The sequence below is a fragment of the Microcaecilia unicolor genome, chromosome 1, assembly GCF_901765095.1.
Source record: "Microcaecilia unicolor chromosome 1, aMicUni1.1, whole genome shotgun sequence".
In the NCBI taxonomy this organism is placed as follows: Eukaryota; Metazoa; Chordata; class Amphibia; order Gymnophiona; family Siphonopidae; genus Microcaecilia; species Microcaecilia unicolor.
Genome location: NC_044031.1, coordinates 193,141,729 through 193,162,512, shown reverse-complemented (window position 1 = coordinate 193,162,512; position 20,784 = coordinate 193,141,729). Strand labels below are relative to the sequence as shown.

Below are 20,784 nucleotides of genomic sequence, written 5' to 3'. Positions count from 1 at the left end.
ACTGGTTGAGATTGTTGAGAGAGGTCTTTGCTGATTGTTGTCATTTTGTGTTTGGTGTGCAGTCTGAGATCATTCCCGTCTGTTTTACCTTTTTATGATTCTTGTCCATTATCTGGTTGTGAGCATATGCACACCAGAGAGATTGAAAATTGCTTGAGTGGTAAGTATACCCTCCAGGAGGGCTTTGTGTCTCTCCTCTAAATTGGGACCAGAGACATCAGCAGCTAGTTAGGCTGATTCTGGTTGGTCTCGGTTGTACCTGGCTGATCCTGACTGGTTTGACTATATGTAGGGAGTTAAGCCCTCTCAAGACTTCATACTTCTTGCGTCTTGCTTGCAGGTTGGGGCCATGGGCCTCAACTCTTATAAGCTGATCCTGGCACACCGCAGGCCTTCTGCTGGTTCACGCTGGAGTTTTTCCAGGTGAAGAAGCACTTCCCACCTTTCCTGATACCTACTCGCAACGTTGCAATAGAGCCAGCATGGTATGCAGTCATGGTCGGCTACCTCTCATCTGCTAACCTTGCAGACCAGTGCCTTATTTTGTATGGAATGTTTGTGGAGAGCAGCCTTTCACCAATAGGGGGTTCATTAGGGCTGCACCGTCTGGGAAGCAGGACGAACAAGATCTCTCTCTGGGGGTAAGTGGGGGGGGGGGGGTAGATATGTGCTAGGAGCCTTTTGATCACAGGTTGCTTTTCTGCCAATGTGGTCTACTCGGATTCATGGGCTTAGACTGCGGGGACTGAACTACTCACTATGCTAGATTCAGGCCATCTTTTGCTGTCCCCAGCTTCAGTAGATGCAGATTTTGGTCACAGGTATCAGGGAGCCACAGAGTCCTTACTGTGCACAGAAGATGCTGTCTGCATGAGGACATGCACTGGCCTGCTTGGTAGATACGGGTCACTTGCTGAATGGCTTGTTGCAGCTTGACCCTCCAATTATGTTTTGCCAAGGCAGCCCTTGTCTCCTGTAAGAGGCGCTCCCTCACAGGAGTGTAGTGCTGCCCTATTCCTCCCAAACTTGTGGCCACTTCTTTTAGACCACATCACTTTGGGTGCTCCTGCAGACCTGACATGGATGGGGCTGCTATGTCCCCAGTCTTCTGCTTGTCCAAATGCCTCACCGCTTGGCTGGCAGCTCTTCGGTCTTCTACCAGATCAGGTGTTCCAGTGCTTTACCATTATTTGGCACAGACAGAGAGTTGGGTCGCGAGCTGTGGGGCTACATCAAACCAGAGTCACAGGAGCTCTCAATGCATCTGCCCTCTTGTTTGTGGTGGTCCCTGAGGGGCAGGTCACGGCAAAGGGCGCAATACAGGGAAATGTTGTACAGTCGCCCCCCCCCCCCCCATGTACATTTCTCTGACTCTTCATGTTCAGCATCACCCCTCCCTCCATCTTCATATGGCTGCCCCTGATGTTCAGTATCTTCCTTACATGCAGAATCTCCTTTCTCCCAATACATACCTCACACATATCCACCAACTGCAATTTCTTGATCCCTCCCCATATCCAGCAACTATACTCCCCATCTACTTCTCCATGTCCAACACTTTCCTGTCACTTCCCTAGGTCATCAGTGTCCAACATCTACCTATACAACTCTCCCCTATCCAGCTTTTGCCCTTTGATTCTCCTCCTCCATGTGCAACATGTCCCTATACCCCCCCAATATGTCGGCATCATCTTTTTTCCCCTCTGTCCAAACCCCAGGAAACAACTGGATCTGATATTAGAAAGAAATCAATATGCGAGTGTGATTGATGTGGTACAGAAAAAAAAAAAGTAAAAGTTTTCTGTAAAGGATGGAGCCTCCAAATGGCATTATTAAGGTCTTTCATAATAAATAATGAGTCTTACTTCGGGAGGTTGAGGCAGGACTATGATTTCCTATCACAGTCCTGCTTTCAACCAGGCGAGGACATTGTTTAAAAATACCATTGTGGATGCCCAGATCAGATGTACTCCACATATTAGTAAAGCTAGAAAGAGCAGCAAATGACAGCCAGTGTCGTTAAAAGGTGACCTGAAAGAGGCTATTAGAGCCAAAAGAGTATCCTTTAAAGAATGAAAAAATGACCTGAATGAAGAAAATAAGAAGCAACACAAGCGGTGTCAAGCTAGATGCAAAGCACTGATAAAGAAGGCTAAAAGAGAATACGAAGAAAAACTTGTCATGGAGACTCGTAGTAACACCTTTTTTAGGTATATCACAAGCAGAAAGCCTGTGAAAAAAAACCCAAGGAAACATTATGAAGGAACAAAATGGGCACTCGGGGAGGACAAGGCCATAGTGGACAGATTGAGTGAATTCTTTGCATTAGTCTTTACGGAATATTCAAGGGTGATGGTATGGAGAAACTGAAAAACCTTTGTGAATCTGGAAGAAGTACTGAACCAAATCAACAAGAGCGATAAATCACCTGGACTGGATGGCATATATTCCAGGGTACTTAAATTGCTGATCTGTCTGTTAGTGACCTGTAACCTGTCATTAAAATCATCTGTAGTACCTGAAGATTGGATGGTGGCCAGTGTAACACTTTTTTTTTTTTAAAGGTTCCAGGGGTGAGACTGGTAAGCCTGACTTCAGTGCCAGGCAAGATAGTGGAAGCTATTATAAAGAATAAAATTACGGAACACACAGGCAAACATGGTTTAATGGGAGAGAGTCAGCATGCGTTCAGCCAGGGGAAGTCTTGCCTCACAAAAATTTGGTTAAAGGTTAACCTGTTGATGTAGTCTATCTAGATTTTCAGAAAGCTTTTGACAAAGTTCCTTATGAGACTCCTGAGAGAACCAAAATGTCACGGGATAGGAGGCAATGCCCTTCAGTGGATCAGGAATTGGTTACTGGACAGAAAAGAGGGTAAGGTTAAGGTGAAATTAGATCTTACCTGCTAATTTTCTTTCCTCTAGACCCTCCAGACCGGTCAAGACGCGTGGGTTATGCACTCCTACCAGCAGAGGGAGACTGAGAAAACACTGAGCTTTGGATACTGTATATATAACCTGTGCAGTACACCCACTAGCCAGTATAACCGTAACAAAGCAGAGAAACTAAAACACTAACCAAAACTATCAACCCTGTACGTGGACATTGCCACATGGAAGAACAACTTTATGTTCTTTTTCTCTGTTTTACTCACTGAGTTCTGTTTGTGCTTCCACAGGTGGGCTATCCAACCACACCTGATTCAGACTCGTACTAACAATCATCTGAAAAAAACAAGAGTCTGAATTATGTAAACTACAATCATCAGCTGCCAAGAGATATCCAATTACTAAAGTCTACCTCCTGGCCTACAGAAAACAACCGGGCGGGCTCTTGACCGGTCTGGAGGGTCTAGAGGAAAGAAAATTAGCAGGTAAGATCTAATTTCACCTTCCTCAGCGACCCTCCAGACCGGTCAAGACGCGTGGGACGTACCAAAGCAGTAAATCTCTACGGGTGGGACCCCCTTAGGCCAGAGGTCAACACAGCAGCCCCAAAACCTGCCTCCTCTTTAGCATGAACATCAATCCGATAATGTTTAACAAACGAATGCAGAGAGGACCAGACTGCCGCCCGACAAATCTCTAGAGGAGGAAGCATACTACTTTCCGCCCAAGAGGCTGCTACTCCCCTGGTGGAATGAGCCGAAAAACCCTTAGGCACCGTACGACCCTTCAAGATGTAAGCAGACGCAATCGCCTCCTTCAACCACCGAGCTATCGTTGCCTTGGACGCAGCCGCTCCCTTTTTAGAACCGCCAAAAAGAACGAACAGCCGATCAGATGTTCTGAATTCTCGAGTTCTAGATAGATAACACCGCAACACTCGCTTCACGTCCAACTTCGCCAGTCGACGCAGTTCCGAGTCTCCAGCTAGATTCCCTAAGACTGGCAGAGAAATGACCTGATTCACATGAAAGTCGGACACTACCTTGGGCAAAAAGGAGGGCACCGGACGCAGAGAAACCCTTTCCTTGGAAAAAGACAAGAAGGGCGTCCTACAAGACAAAGCCTGGAGTTCTGAAACTCTGCGCGCTGATGAAATGGCTACCAAAAACACCGTCTTTAAGGATAGATCCTTGTCCGTAGCCGAAGCCAAAGGCTCAAACGGAGGCCGAATTAACGCTTCCAAAACCAGATTCAAATCCCACTGAGGAACCAGCCGGCGTTGCGGAGGCCGAAGCAATTTCACTCCCTTCAAAAATCGAATCACATCCGGAGACGAAGCCAACGACTTACCTTGAACCTTGCCACGAAAACAAGACAAGGCTGCCACCTCAACCTTCAAAGTAGACAAGGCCAGCCCCTTGTCCAGACCATCCTGCAAAAATTCTAACACATCCGCAACCGAGGCGTGTATAGCCCTCAAATTCCGAGCCAGGCACCAGTGCTCAAAAAGCCTCCAGACTCGAACGTACGCCAGTGAAGTGGACTGCCTCCGGGAACTCAACATCGTAGCAACAACTCTGGAAGAAAAACCCTTCTTCCTCAACTTGCTCCTTTCAAGAGCCAAGCCATAAGCGAGAACTGAGCAGGATCTGGGAGAGTGATGGGACCTTGATACAACAACTCTGTCTCTGTCAATGGCAGGGGTTCCGCCACTGCCAGACGCACCAGATCTCCGTACCACGGGCGACGCGGCCAATTTGGAGCTATCAGAATCACCCGACCCGGGTTGACGTTCGATGCGTTGAACTACTCTCCCCACTAACGGCCACGGAGGGAACACGTACAGCAACTCCTGAGGCCACGGCAGCAGCAGGGCGTCGATTCCTTCCGACCGCGGGTCCCTTCTGCGACTGAAGAACCGCCGCACTTGCGCATTGCACGCCATTGCCATGAGATCCATCACTGGAATCCCCCACACCGACACAATGCGATTGAAAACCGATCGATGAAGCGCCCATTCCCCGGGGTCTAGAGTATATCTGCTCAGATAATCGGCGTCTACGTTGTCCACCCCGGCCACATGAGCTGCCGACAAGGCCTGAAGATGAAGTTCCAACCACTGGCACACCTGCGCTGCTTCCTCTGCGACCGCTCGACTCTTTGTGCCCCCTTGCCGATTGACGTAAGCTACGGCCGTGGCATTGTCACAGAGAACTCTGACAGCTTTGCCTTGAAGCAGCGTCTGTAAATACTGAAGAGCCAAACGAATGGCCCGTGTCTCCAACCGGTTGATGGACCACTGGGCTTCCTCCTGAGACCACTGTCCCTGCGCCACCTCACCGAGACTGAGCCCCCCAACCGGACAGGCTGGCATCCGTGGTGAGAATTACCCATTCTGGAGCTTCCAATGGCATTCCCTTCACTAGGTTTCGAGCGTCTAGCCACCAACGGAGGCTGAGACGCGGAAGAGCAGTCAGAGGCAAACGCATCTCCAACCCCTGCGATTGAGGAGACCACCAACTGAGAAGTGCCGACTGTAACTGCCGCATGTGCGCTCTGGCCCAGGGAACCACCTCTATAGTCGCTGCCATCATGCCCAAAACCTGAAGGTAAGCACGCGCTGTCGGTCTGTCCCCCACCAGGAAGTGACGAATCTGATCCTGTAACTTGCGGATCCGAAGAGCCGGCAACACCACTCGACCGTTGAGCGTCTCTAAGCGCACTCCTAGATACTCGAGAGATTGGGACGAGACGAGATGGCTCTTGCTGTGGTTCACTACCCAACCAAGCGATTCCAGCAAGGCTACCACTCGCGCTGTAGCCACTTCGCTCTCCGACTGAGACTTGGCCCGAATCAACCAATCATCCAGATATGGGTGCACCAAAACGCCCTGTCTCTGCAAAGCTGCCGCCACTACTACCATGACCTTGGAAAAGGTGCGGGGAGCTGTTGCTAGCCCGAAGGGAAGAGCACAAAACTGAAAATGCTTTCCTAAGACTGCAAAGCGCAGAAAACGCTGATGCGCCGTCCGAATGGGAATGTGAAGATAAGCTTCCGTCAAATCCAGCGACATCAGAAACTCTCCCTGCCGCACCGCGACAATAACGGACCGCAACGTCTCCATGCGAAAAGAGGGAACCTTGAGCGCTGAATTGACTCCCTTGAGATCCAATACCGGACGCCAGGCATCCTCCTTCTTTGGTACTACAAAATAGATCGAATAGCACCCTAAGCATCTCTGCGCGGGAGGAACAGGAACCACTGCTCCCAGGGCAAGAAGGCGACGCAACGTGTCTCGAACTGCTGCTTTCTTGATTCTTGAATGACACGGGGACTCCAGAAACCTCTCGGGAGGCGACTCGTCGAATTCCAGCGCATAACCATCTCGAATCACCTCGAGAACCCACTGATCGGACGTGATTTGGACCCAGCTCTGGTAAAACCGACTCAGCCAAGCCCCTACTCGTACCAGAGCCTGGGTCCGTACACCTTCATTGCACATTCCGTCCGGAAGACTGTCCTCTCGAGGCAAAGTCACGCCCTCCGCGACGATTCCCTCGAAAGGACTGGGTGCGCTGAAAAAACCTCTAAAAGACCCACTAGTCCGTCCTGGCCTATACCGCCGGGCCTCAGCAAAACGACCACGAGCAGACACCCCCCTGGTGCCCGACTTGGGATGTAAATCCGGCAGGCGAGGAATCTTAGCATCACTAAGGCCTTTCACCAAATTGTCCAAATCCTCTCCAAAGAGCATGGTTCCCTTAAAGGGAAGAGAACACAACTTCGCTTTAGAAGCCGCATCCGCGACCCAACCTCTCAGCCACAGGGCCCTACGCGCTCCAACCATCATAGCCATATTCTTGGCGGACGCCCTCAACAAATCATAAAGGGCATCCGACAAGAAAGACGAACCCATCTCGAGCTTGGCTAATTCCTGAACTCCGGAGGCCCCAACCTCCACCGACTCATCCAGGAGTTTCTCGGCCCAGCGAAAACATGCTCGGGCTACCAGGCCCCCACATACAGAGGCCTGGAGCGCGAGCGCCGACAAATCAAAACTACGCTTAAGGAAGGCGTCAACCCTCCTATCCTGGGGGTCGCGGAGAGCGGCTCCGCTGTCTACCGGGATAGCCGTCGCTCTAGTCACTGCTGTAACCACTGCATCTACCGTAGGGGCCTTCAAGGAATCTTTGTCCTGCTGAGGAAGAGGATAGAGCCGCGCCATTGCCTTAGAGACCTTGCATGGAGCATCCGGTGACTTCCACTCCTGGGAAATCATCTCCCGGAGGTCCTTGTTCATAGGAAAGGACCGCGCCTTACTGTGAATACCCTTTACCAAAGGGTCCTGTCCAGATTCACCCACGGGCACCTCAGGCTCAAACTTAAGTGTCACCGTGACCTGGTCTTTGAGCTCCGCAAGCTCATCCCTATGGAAGATTCTGACAACAGAGGGGTCCTCACCAGGTAAGGCATCAATAAGGTTAAGAGAGTCTTCAAACCCCTCTACCTCCTCCTCAATACCTATTGGGTCTTCCGAACCTAGCTGAGACAAACAGTCCCCATCTTCTGACCATTCCAACCTTGGTCTTTTAATCAGCATAGAGCCATGACCCTCCTCCACCTGAGGAGGCCCGGCCTTCCAGGCTTGGAACAGGGTCCACACAAAATCTGGAGGAAAACCGACACTTCCTGAGCCCTCCGAGGGAACTTTCTGCCCTAAACCGGAGGAAGCTGGCCCCACACTCGGCGCATCCGCGGATCGCGCCTGATTCAAAATGGCGGCCGTTCCCGCCGAAACTGCAACCGCTGACATCGCGCCTGCCTGCGATCCCGCTGACACCAAAACCGGCGATCCCGTCGGAACTTCCGCGGCCAACACGGGGGGAGCCGAAATAGACTGTTTAGGCTCACCACAGAGGCGACACTGACCGCCCGCTGTCTCTAACCCCCGCCGCGAACAGGCGCGACATCGAAGCAGCTTGCCGGTCATAATAAAACACACACACAGTCCGCCTTCGCGCCAAATACCCTGTTAAGCAACTTCGCACTGCTCTCCCGTCTAGTGCAGGGAACTGAACTCCCCTTCCGTTCCGCAGTAAAAAAATAATAAAAGGCTCTTAAAGGCCCAGAACACTGCTGGCAGCTGAAAATTGTGAGGCACTCAAGGCTCCAGTACAGAGAAAGCAGCCGAGGCACAGAGCTGCCACTTATTCAGAGATGGAGAGCAGCTTAGGGGGAGGGACCCGCAACACAGGTGTAACACCCCAGGGGAAACACTGGGCCCCACCGGACCCAGTGTCCCGAAGCACACTTTTTTTTTTTTTTTGTATTATCCACGTACAGGGAGACACAGAATGAACCAAATTGGAACAAACAACCCAATTCTTACTTCCTATGAGGAAAACTACCTCACCAGACCAGTGAAGACTGCACAGGCTGTCCTTCTACCTCTGCTGAGACTCAGACAATACTGGCTAGTGGGTGTACTGCACAGGTTATATATACAGTATCCAAAGTGTTTTCTCAGTCTCCCTCTGCTGGTAGGAGTGCATAACCCACGCGTCTTGACCGGTCTGGAGGGTTGCTGAGGAAATGGCCATTTTTCTCAATGGAGGAGGGTGAATAGTGGAGCGCCACAGCGATCTGTACAGGGACTGGTACAGTTTAACATATTTTATAAATGATCTGGAAAACAGAAAGATGACTAAGGTGATTAAATTTGCAGAGGCTACTGAACTATTCAGTTGTCAAAGCACATATGGATTGTGAAAGTTTGCAGGAAGGCCTTAGGAAACCGGAAGACTGGGCATCTAAATGGCAAATGAAATTTAATGTGGACAAATGCAGAGTGATGCACATTGGGAAGAATAATCCAAATCAGTTCTATGATGCTAGGGTCCACCTTAAGAGTTGGCACTCAAGAACAGATCTAGGTGTCATTGTAGACAATACACTGAAAGTGTGTGGCAGTGCCCAAAGAAGGTTCAAAGAAGAGTTTCCAAAATGATAAAGGGGACGGAACTCTTCCCATAAGAGGAAAGGCTAAAGAAGTTAAGGCTCCAGCTAGCAAAAGAGGTGCTGGGGGGGAGGGGGGGAGATTTCTATAAAATCCTGAGTGGTGCAGAAAAGGTAGAAGTGCATCGATTTTTCACTCTTCTTCAAAAAGTGCAAAGACCAGGGACACTCACTGAAATTACATGGAAATACTTCAAATAGGAGGAAATATTTTTTTCAATCAAACAATAGTTAAGCTCTGGAACTCGCTGCCAGAGGATAAGTGGTTAGCATATCGGGGTTTAAAATTTTTTTAGGACAAGTTCCTAGAGGAAAAGTCTATTCTGTTGTCAAGATGGACATGGGGGAAGCTACTGCTTGCCCTGGGATTGGTAGCATGGAATGTTGCCACTAATTAGGTTTCAGCCAGGTACTAGATTGGTCATTGGTCTGACCCAATATAGATATTCTTATGTTCTTAGGGTATGGACTTGGAATTTTAAGTTGGAAGTCATCTCCTAAAATCGATGGCAGAAATTTGTCAATGTTTTGGGAGCATAGTGGCAGCAAAAAAGAACTGAGAACCGATATCAGTCACCATATAAGACCATCTACCTGTATTAGAAGTTTTTGCCACAGAGGATTTAAAAAAAAAAAAAATTATATATATATTTTTTTTACCAAGTGTGGGCTATATATCAAAGTATGTTTAGGGTGTTTAAATGAATAGAAAAATTCAGGTGTGTTAGAAATATTGTCAGGCGATAACTGTTACATATGACCATAATTCTTGCCTTTTTTTTTTTTTTGGGGGGGGGGGGGGGTCTTTTACTAAACTATGGTAGAAGTCAGCTGTCAGTAAACACTGAGACACCCATTATAATCCTATGGACATCTAGGTGTTTACCGCCAGCTGATTGCTACCGTAAACTAAAAACCCTACAGTGGCTTAGTAAAAGACCCCTTTAATGAGGATAATGGATATAGATTAGTATGCTGTATCTGCATAGGGGATACATTTGCTATAGATAACCCCTAAACAAACTCACCCAAATAAAATAAAACAAATTGTAACCTCCATTGAGTGGGAAAGCGCGGGGTACAAATGTAACAAAAATAAAAATACTGTTAAATCTTCTGTAGCTTTCTTAAACCGACATTAATTCACTGTTAGTCTAAGAGAGAGGCAGGAGGTTGAAACATGATGCTGCTTGATGTGGAAAAGAGCAGTCGTAAGGCTTTAATGGAAGGCCTGCATTCAAACAAAAATCAAATAAGCAGTAATCTCCTGAAAAGCTTTAAAGACCAATATGATACATTTAAACTGTGGTGTTGCCTCGATAGGCAATCAATGTAAGTGCAGTTAAAAAAATAAAAAGGCATTAATTATTTGTGCTATATTTGGTTATTTGTACATTTCATGAATGTTAAAACTACAGTAAAATATATTTTTTAAAAAAGCGCGATAGGTTCTTTTTCACGGAAAGGGTAGTGAAAGTGTGGAATGGCCTCCCGGTGGAGGTCATGGATACAAGGACTGTGAGAATGTAAGAAAGTGAGGGACAAGCACATGGAGTTCTTTAGGAAAAGGAAGAGTGGAGGATGGGCATTGAGGCCTTTATCCGCCATCATGTTTCTATCTACAATGAGGTAAAAGGTAAAAGACGGATATAGTGGGGATCTTCCCGGATTCAATAAAAAACAGCTTTAAAAGCTCATGTTTTCTTTGTCCAGTCGTTTAGATAGGGACGTTTTACATATATCCAGCAAAAAAAATTGTTTTTAAAAGAAGACTGTTGATGTATTCAGTGCTGAAGATTATTCTCCTGGACCCTCGTATTTGCGTAGCAATCTTGTCCTCAAAAGTTGCAAGGCCCAGTCGTGCGACAGTCACGTTACGTCACAGGGGGTGTGACTTAGTGGGATCTAGCATTCGAGGTAATAAAAGTTTAGTGACAGAAGGAGCGCATCTTTGTTTTGATGGCCGCTGCTGCTTACAGTATGCAGCAATCACTAGCCATAACCCAGCGCTGTGGTTCTCTATTCTCCTCTTTCTGTGGTGAATCTTCAAGGAGGTGTAATAGACTGGAGGCTCACTTCCACTCCAGTCTATCTAGTCCACTGTAAGCAAGGAAGCCATTTGGTTAATCTCTGTTTCCACTGCCCCTCACAGTCATTGGCGTTCACTCAAAACACAGCAAGCCAAACCTGTGAGCTGCTGCATCCATGTTGTCGTTCTTTGTTTGTCCATCTGTAACAAGTCTAACACTGTTTTTGTTGGCTAGGCAGTGCCTTGGCAAGGTGGAGAAGAAAAGACATAATTGAATATCGCTAAAAACTGCAAAAATTGTAGCTAGTAGAAACAGGAATTATAAATTCTGTAGTTTGTGTTAATTTTTCTTCACTGTTCCATACAATTCAGATGGCCAGATTTCAGTGAGAATATCCTGTTTCCTGATAGGTTCATCTTATCTGTTGTAGTAATCTGCTTTGGGGAACCTGGTGTTTATAAAGACGATGGAATATATTGAAATTAAATGGGAGTAGAATTAAACTCTCCTTTCATTGGGGCACATAGAATCACATAGTCATCTGTTTTGTAGAAGTTTACATTTTAGATATACAAATGGATTATTCTGTTTTGAACATGTTTCAGGAGCAAGTGGTTTTATAAGTCCAAATAAAAATAAATATTTTGTTTCATGCAGATCTCTTTTGTTTAAAACATAACTACATGGGCTAGAAGCCCCTAAGGCAGTCCATTTGTTTTCTTATATTTTGTTCTTGTGATGTCTTTTATACTGTGCCAAAACTGAAAACAGAGATAAGAGTTAAGGTTAAATGAGGGGACTTGGGATAAGCTTATTTGGTCCACAGGAAACGGTATGACTAAGTTGAAGCCAGTCCCGCTGTAGCAGCCATCTCTGTTTGTCAAAAACAGTAGCAAAGTAGGGGGGTTATTTTCCAAAATATATTTGTCAGTACTCCAGAAGCTGCTTTATTTCCAGTGCTTTATTGTGGTTTTCATTGGAGCACTAGATGCCTGCTGTTTTCTTCATGATGACAATAAACATAGTTCTCTATAAAAATACTTGCAAAAGTTTTAATGCCTGTGTTTCTTAGTTTTAATTTGACAGAAATGCCATTTATTTTAAAGCTTCCCCTATGAACATATAACAAAGTTTTAAATCAGCAAAACAGCATTAAAAATTATTGTACCTGCTAGACACAGCAGAAACTCTTTGAATATGCCCAAAACTTTCTGGAAGGACTGCTTACACCTAGATACAGCTGTATTTGTCTGAGGGGCAGCATACACCTCAATTCAGCTGTTTCTCATCAGAAGGGCTGCATACACCAGAATCCTGGCTTATGTGGCCCTTCTGATCCCAATTACTACACCAGGATCCTGGCGTATGTGGTCCTTCTGATGAAAAACAGAGCTGAATCTAGGTGTATGCTGCCCCTTAGACAATGAATACAGCTGGAGTTAGGTGTGAGCAGCCCTTCCAGATAGTTTTGGACATATGCAAAGAGAATTTCTGCTGTCTAGCAGGTACAATAATTTTTAATGCTGTTTTGCTGATTTAAAATTTTATGTTCATAGGGAAAGCTTTAAAATAAATGACATCTTTGTGAAATTAAAAAAAAAAAAAAGACACACACAGGCATTAAAACTTTTGAGAGGACTATCTTGTTATTATGAAGAAAACAGCAGGCATCTAGTGCTCCAATGAAAACCACAATAGAGCACTGGAAATAAAGCAGCTTCTGGAGTAATTACAAATATATTTTGAAAATAACCCTCCCCCCCTTCACAGACCCTTGAAAATTCCACCAGCCCCCCCACAACACAACTCCTCTTGGATCTTCTTCCCCACTTCCCCGCCCCCAATCCCCTTACAAGAGAGAATGCAAATCTACTTTGCTATTGTTTTTGACAAACGGAGATGGCTGCTGTAGGGAGACCGGCTTCATTTTTATAGTCACTGTCTCCTGTGGACCAGATAAGCTTATCCCATGTCCCCTCGTCCTCAAGGAGATAAGAGTTTTCAGTTTTGGCACAGTATATCACAAGAACAAAATATAAGAAAGCCACTGGACTGCATTAGGGGCTTATAGCCCATTTAGTTATGTTTAAACAAGAAATCTATATGAAACTATTTGGAGTTATAAAAACCACTTGCCCCTGAAACATGTTCCAAAACAGAATAATCCAGTTGTGTATCTAAAAGGCATACTTCTACAAAACAGATGAAAATGTGATTTCATGTGCCTCAATGAAAGGAGAGTTTAATTCTACTTCCAATTAATTTCAATATATTCCATAGTCTTTATAAACACTAGGCTTCCCAAGGAAGATTACAACCACTTAAGATAAACCCATCAGGAAACAGAATATTCACACTGAAATCTGGCCATCTGAATTGTAAAGAAGCACACTGAAGAAAAATGAGCACAAACTACAGAGTTTATAATTGCAGTTTCTACTAGCTACAATAATTTTTGTAGTTTTAGTGATATTCAGTTATGTCTTTTCTTCTCCACCAAAAACTGTGACAGCAGTGGCGTACCAGAGGGGTAGGGGTGGTCTGCCCCGGGGTGCATGCCGCTGGGGTGAGGGCGGTCTGCTCCTGGTGCATGCTGCTGGGGGGGGGGGGGGGGGGGGTGCTGCATGCTTCCCTGCTCCCTCTGCCCCAGAACAGGTTACTTCCTGTTCCGGGGCAGAGGGAGCAGGAACAAGCGGAGCAGACAGGCGCGCAGCACCCCCCCCTGCCAGCAGGTAAAATGCACCTGGGGGGGGGGGGGGGGGGGAGGTGTCCATCCTTTTGCCGGGGGGCGGGGGCGTATCAGCAATCTGCCCCGGGTGTCAGCCACCCAAGGAATGCCACTGTTAGATGGCCAAACCAAGAACGACAACGTAGATGCAGCAGCTCACAAGTTTGCTGTGTTTTGAGTGAACTGCATGACGGCTGCGGGGGGGGGGGGGGAGTGGAAACAGATTAATGAAATGTCTTCCTTACTTACAGTGGACTAGATAGGCTCACTTCCACTCCAGTCTATTACACCTCCTTGAAGATTTGCTACGGAAAGAGGGGACTACAGAATCGCAGCGCTGGGTTATGGCTGGGTGATTGCTGCATTCTGTAAGCAGCAGCGGCCGTCAAAACAAAAATGCGCCCCAGTCTTAAGGTCATACTTAGATCCGGAAGAGCCTGCCTGGGGATCCCGCAGATCTGGCTTTTTTACACCGTCCCCTTAATTAAATTAACCTATTAAGCAATCTTACAGGTAGTGTGACAAAAAGAGGTTACATTTGACCTACTACGCGGGCGGTCATCCACAGAATAGCTTTGCAATTCCAAAGTTCATGAGCAGCAGAGTTCTCAAAGAATTCTTTCAGCTTGCACCACGCTACCAGTTCACGGGCAAGTGACTTTCTTGAAGACACTGAGGAACTTGGAGTTAAAAGGAATAATTCTTGCTTGGATTAAAAAATATTTTTTTCTTTAAATGGAAAGTTTTTAAAGGGGTAATTCGTTACGAAGCCGGTACAGCCTTGGCGCAACAGTTGGTTAAAAATGGGGGTCGGGTACACCCGCGTCTAGCTCTAATTTTGGGTTGCTGACGTCGCTATTTCAGCGCATCAAAACTCCTTGGTTCCAAGTCCAACTAGGAAACCAGGCGGCTGTCCCCTTGAGCCTTTTATTAAGGGGAGGAGCAGAATGAATGAAGGAAGGAAAAAGGAGGCGGGGTTGGAGAGGGAAACAGGAAGTGGACGCTGATTGGCCGCTGTCCGATCGTCGATCGATCCAAGGAGGTTAGATTGAGCACTAACCTCCTTGGATCGATCGCTCTTGATCTTACTTTCCTCTTCGCCCCTTAATGCAGTTCGAGTTTTTCTGTTTTCTCCTCTCCCCTTTCCACACTACCCGTCACACACCCTGCTTTGGCCGTAGGCGTAGCTGATTGGTTGTAACCAGTCACGGCCGTCGCGTACCGGCTCGCGGTGCTGCTGCTGCCTTGTTCTCCGCTCCTTAATTGGGAGGCGGGAGGGGAGGGAACCAGCAGCCAGGGTGTTTGGTCGGTGCGTGCCCCAGGGGATGGAGTGAAGGCGGTGGTGCCTCTCGCTCTCCTTCCTCTCGCACAATGCGGGCGGCGGGAGGCGGCCGGGCCGGCAGAGGGAGGCGCTGAGAGCCGGCGCTATTGCTTCTCTTATTCTTGGGCTGGCGCGCAGCATGGCGTGGATACTGAGGATGGACGAAGTGATAGACTCTGTGGTGCAGGACTTCGACGCCAGCCTGTCAGGCATCGGGCAGGAGCTGGGGGCTGGCGTCTACAGTATGAGGTGAGGCCCTCTGCAGTTCTTCCCGGTGCTGCGGCCTGGGCACTGTCACACTCAAAGCAGTGCCCGCTGGTTGGAGGGAGGGAGGGAGTCAAAATTACTGCTTGTAGGAGAACTAGAAAATGACGTTCTGGAACTGAATATTTGAGAGGTTTGCATTACGTTAGTTCTACGTATTGCTTGTGGTTCTGCATGATTTCCTGCCCTGCTTGGCAGTGTTTGAAGGCAAGCGTTTTCCGAAAAGTTTGGTTGGTTGCACCTTGGGATATTGCGAGGAACTCGCTTTTTTTTCTTGTAACTATGCAGCAGGACGTAAAATTTTCTTGTACGTATTCTGTGGGAAAACATGCACACATACATGTGTTAGGTGTTTCGGAGAGTTGTGTTGTGACAAAGTGCTTTGGCTTTGTACGTTAAGATCAGTTTTAGAAATATATAAGATCAGAGTTCTGTGCCACTAGGAAATTCACCCTTTCGTTGGCAAAGTTTACAAGTAAATTGCAGGCTCGTTAGAACACCTGTTTTATAGATCCTGGTTTCCAAGATGGCACAGTTTGCCATCTTAAAGATTTTGTAAGAGCTGTTCCTGAAAGGTTTAGTGTGGTGTACAGAATGACAAGGGGACAGGGACCAGCAGTAACCGTGGGGACGGGGACAAACTTTGTCTAATTTGTCATTTTCTACTTTGAAGCCTGTTAATGAACTGGACTGTTGTTTATTTTTGAGTGATATTGATTTTTTTGGAAAAACAAGCAAACATGCTGGCCACAACTAGCAAAATTTGCATGGGGATCCTGTACATTCCTGCTACTAGCATATCTTCTATTGCAGGAAGGACTGTCTGTGGAAGACAGGAGAGCTAGACTGAATCCTTAGATTGTTGATGACTTCTAATTCATCCACATATAAAAAAATAAATGTTTCATAGGACATATTTTTCCCTTCTAGGGCATACAGAACTGGTTGCATTTTGTACCTCAGGACATTTCAAGAGGGTGGAGTAGGATTCCTTGGGGTAGTAGAAATCAGCTATTGTTGGGGTTGGGTGGAGGTGAAGGAGGGTTGTTATAGCTGCTTGCTGTTATTTTATTGTTTTCTATTTGTAATTTATACACAGTAGTTGTACAGCATAGTGTTCCTTTTTATACTTTAATAAAGATTTAAATATAAAATCATACTTGTTGATGGCTTCTGCAGATGAGGACAGGACCTGCGGGGACGGAGACAGAATCCATAGGGACAAACTTTGTTCCCATGTCATTATCTAGTGTGGTGTGTACCGGTTCTGGATTTCCATTTATTTACATATTTGATATAATGCTACTAATTGCATAGAATGGTATATATTTTAAAATAGATTGATAATACATATATTCTTACATTTTATAATTGGTGACTAAGAATTAACTGCAATAAATTAGATAAATATCCTAGTATTGCCTCAGTGAATTTAACTGCTTTCAGAAGCTGTTTTGTATGCAAAGTGTTTCATAAAGAGGTCCAAAATAAGAAAGATGGTGTGAGAATGTACAGTTTATGGAATTCTTTGCACCTTTGTCTAACCTTGAGAAAAAGGGGCGGGACAGTTTGAATGGAACAGTAGTTGTGGGGGAGGGGGATGATAATAAGGGGAAATGATTTGCTATACAACTTTTCTGTGGTACAATGCAGGTTTTTTTAAAATTATATATAGGTACTCTTTCTGTCTTCAGTGGGTTAACTGTCTAAGAGGGGCTGGCTTTTTTTTGTTTTGTTTTGGTACCTGTGTGTATTAGCTGTGTACTGAAGTTATATTGTATGCAGATGTACAGAGAGCATGCAGAAGATCACCATTGAAAAATACATACATTCTAGTAATTGGGCATGTGATGGCCAAAAATTTGATATTTTCTGCAGAGATTATACACGAGCTAGAAGAGGGTTTTATGTGCATGTGCAAGTCTCTGGAATGCTAGATGTCTTTTCCATTCATAAATATTGTTGGTATGGTTTGTGATTTTTCTGCTGTATCTTCCATTATTATTTCACAGCCTACAGCATATAACTAATACACCTAGTGTTGGGCAGGCCCTGGAGGGGTGTAACTTGCATTTGGAAATTGTCACCTCTGCTCCTCATTACTCTGCTTTTTTCACCCCATTCTGTTCACTAGATTGTCTACCCATCCCCTTTAGTAAAGTGAGGACAAAGTTGTTGGGACAAAAAAGGCACACAAACTATCCACAAGGCTCTTAACACGAGCCACAGAAAAGTGAACTAATATTTTTACTCACTGTGGGGTTGAAGCAGTATGCTACCACAGGCTACAACGCACCTTTAATGAACAGTTTACCTGCTCGTTAATGGCAGCGGTATGTTAAAAAAAAAAAAAAAGGTTTCTGTGCTGAGCTTTACACCTCCAGTATAAATCTGCCTACAGCATATTAAAATGGTTGCTAAAGAGCTGATCAGCTACACAGCAGCATGCAGAGCTGTGTACTGTCTACTGTGGAGGTTCAACACCAGAAACCTGCCAGGAAAAATTGCCTTACATAGTAGACTGGCCTCAGTGCAGCCCAGGATATGCACTGTGTGGGTCAGGGGCTGCCATAAATACAATAAACTTTTAAAATTCTGATTGGGCAGGAGGGAGGGGTGGGAGCCAGTAGATATTGGGCAGTAGTTGCCTCAGGAGGGGGGGGGGTCTGGTTATGGTGGGGGTTTGAGTTGGAGGGCAGCTGCCTAGTCCCATCAGTGGGTGGGAGGGCCACTAGACACCAGGGCAACTTGTTAATATCAAGGAGGAAGCAGGGTGTTCAGGAAGGGAGCGAGATTAGGGGCCTGTGCAAACTGTTGGCACCTTTTTTTAAAGGTTACTGTTTGTCAGTGCTTGAGCCAGTCATGGCTTGGGCACCGACAGGAAGGGTAACATTTGGCAATGAGCTGTGGGTTACTGTTGCAATTTTATCACAGTGGTAATTTACATAATCATTGATTACTGGATCCTATGGCAATTTTTTTTTTTTTTGCAGGAACTCGTATATGGTTAGTGGCTCAACATGCTTTCTGCATCAGCTCCTATATGCTGTATCTCTAATATTAGAAAACCAGGTGCTAAGACTTTTAGGGTATTGTGAACTCTTACTTGCGCATGGATTTAATAGCTAATGTCTTACTATTGGATTGAAGTGAAGTGCGCTGAAGTCTCTGCAATTCTTTGGGCTCAGTTATCTTATGTATTAAATTCTTCTTTGCATAGGATAGCTCTAACATGGCAGAACTGTGTGGTAAGCCAGTGCTTCTCAACCTTCTCCTGGAGGCACCCAATCAGGTTTTTAGGATTATTGCAATGAAAGTGATAACTGGGAGACATGTCAGTTGAGTGATTTGGAAAATTTAAGGTTCTGATAATGAGGATTTTTACTGTGTGTTCTCTCTGTTTATATACACATGCACGTTATGCTTGTTTCCCCCTACTATTTTTCATGGCTTTTCTGGCATTGGAGGGTAAAGACCAAGTTGATTTTGTGGGTTACAGCTTTTTGGGCTTCAGCCACACTTTGGCCTTGAGTATAGTGGAGTCTTCTTTCTTCTGCACCTGTGATAGCATACTATTTGGAGAATACTGCTCTTGTCTAGTGCAGTGCATTAAACTGTGGGTGTAAAGCTTAATTTACTTGTGATCTTGTTTGTGATTGAGATTTACTGTTGCCTGGCTTTATGCTGAGACAGGAATGTTGCATCACTGTACACACACCCATGATGATGCTCATTACTGTGGCTTTCCAGAAATCTTTCAAGCAGAGTGATAGCCTTTTTTAAAATGGGTTTTGTTTCTCCAAGACATCTTAACCTCTTAAGTGTGTCTTCTAGAAGTGACTCCTGTTTTCAATAATTAAAGTATTGCTTAAAGGTGTTAGTGATTTGGTTGAAGAGCATTGCATTCTCATTGTAGTTGGAGAAATGAAATACTATATTTGCAGGCAGTTTTTAAAATTGATTTCAGGTCACTGCAGGAGCAGAGCACAGTTAAGTTAAGCTAGACCAAGATCATGAAAATGTGTGGCCTTTTTAGTATATACTTTTCTGGTGTTACTATCCTAACTGCTAAATGTCACTTTTGAAACAGAGTTGAAATTTTAACTACCTGCTTTTTGCAGTTCTTGAATTAGTCTTATTTCCTTGTTCTTTTAAACCAGTTCAGATGCCTGCCATGTTCCACCCTGTCAGCAGATGGAAACAAAGGACCACAATTTTTCCATATTATCATACTTAAATGGTGATACTTTAATGTGTTTTGCCTTAGCAAGTGGTGGACATGCTGGATTAGTGCAGCAGTATTGATTATACTCCTAGTGCTCTGGTCTTTGGATCTTTTTTTTCCCCTGGTGGAGCAGGCTTTTGGTCTTCATTCCAAGGGTAGCAGTCTGTTCTGCCAGGGAAAATGGCTCACAGGCTATAGGCTTCAGCCTTTCTCCCAGGCCCATAGTCTGATTCTTTTGTTAAGAGTGTAATCTTAGTTCTCTAACTAGTAGCTGGAAGGCAGCTCTTTGAAAATAATTGAGCCATGGAGTTAAGAGATCATAGCAGTGGATTGCTGCTCGAGTTTGAATTGACTGGGAGTCTGGCAGAGTTATTTTCCTTGAAGAAGCCTAAAAAACGACAGATAAGAGTTCAACTCCCTTATTTATAGTGGTATACTGCCTGCAAAAAGGGGGGGGGATATATATATATTTTTAAACTTGATTTTTGACAATTTGGTATATTTAACATGAATATTTTCTCACCAGCATCACATAAAGTTCTTTTTTTTTTTTTAACAACTAATGAATGAAAGTAGAACCTATAATTAAAAAGACAGTATGCTGTCTTTTTCTTAAAGGTTGCCAAGGTGTTTTCCTATTTTCAGTGAGTTTGTGCCAGGGGTGTGGTCAGACCTGACATTTTGAGGGGACCCATAGTTAACATGGGGGGCACTAGGCATATAGGCGTGAGTAATACTTGGTATACTCCTAAATAATGCCTTGATAATGGATTTCTAAGTAAAATGTCTTGCATCAACATAAAGAACATGCATACCTATGGAAGCACTGATATTTTTAAATGAAGTTGCATTATCCCATAACTTAAACTTTACTATATTATAGTAGACTTGAGTCTGGTCAACCTCTCAGCACACATCACAGTATCCTGGAAAATAATTACTGCAGTGCACATATCCCTCAACTTTATAAGAAATAGAAAATACCTTATTAAGCTGTATTAATAAAATAAGTCGTCTTGTCGCTTCCTCTGGTTCTACTGCTTTCTCTCCTTTCTGAAGCTGACATGAACCAGTTCAAGTCCCTGGAGTTCCTGACAGTGTTCTTTCCACCCCCTTCTCCTTATAAAGGAGCAGACTAAGAAAACTGCACTGGCTCCGAATCAAAGAACGCATTCAAAATCTGCACTCTGGTTTATAAAATCATCTACAGCGAGGCCTCAGGATACATGACAGACCTCATAGACTTACCAACCAGAAACACAACAAGATTAACACTCACATACCTAAATCTCCACCATCCAAGCTGCAAAGG

The 20,784-nt window shown here is 45.3% G+C and overlaps 1 protein-coding gene across 10 annotated transcripts in view; it reads left to right on the top strand.

Annotated features, from left to right (window-relative positions):
* Nucleotides 1-20,784, top strand: part of UBP1 (upstream binding protein 1) — a 330,162-nt gene that overhangs the window by 77,093 nt on the left and 232,285 nt on the right. For 2 of the 10 annotated variants that reach the window (XM_030203444.1, XM_030203436.1), the window contains exon 1: nt 14,736-15,232. The exons of 6 other annotated variants lie outside the window; for them this stretch is intronic. In XM_030203444.1, the coding sequence (XP_030059304.1) occupies nt 15,123-15,232 (110 nt within the window). In that variant the 5' untranslated portion in view covers nt 14,736-15,122. Of the gene's footprint in view, nt 1-14,735; nt 15,233-20,784 lie in introns of those variants that run through there. 2 more of the 10 variants (XM_030203400.1, XM_030203458.1) reach the window with 2 other exon arrangements.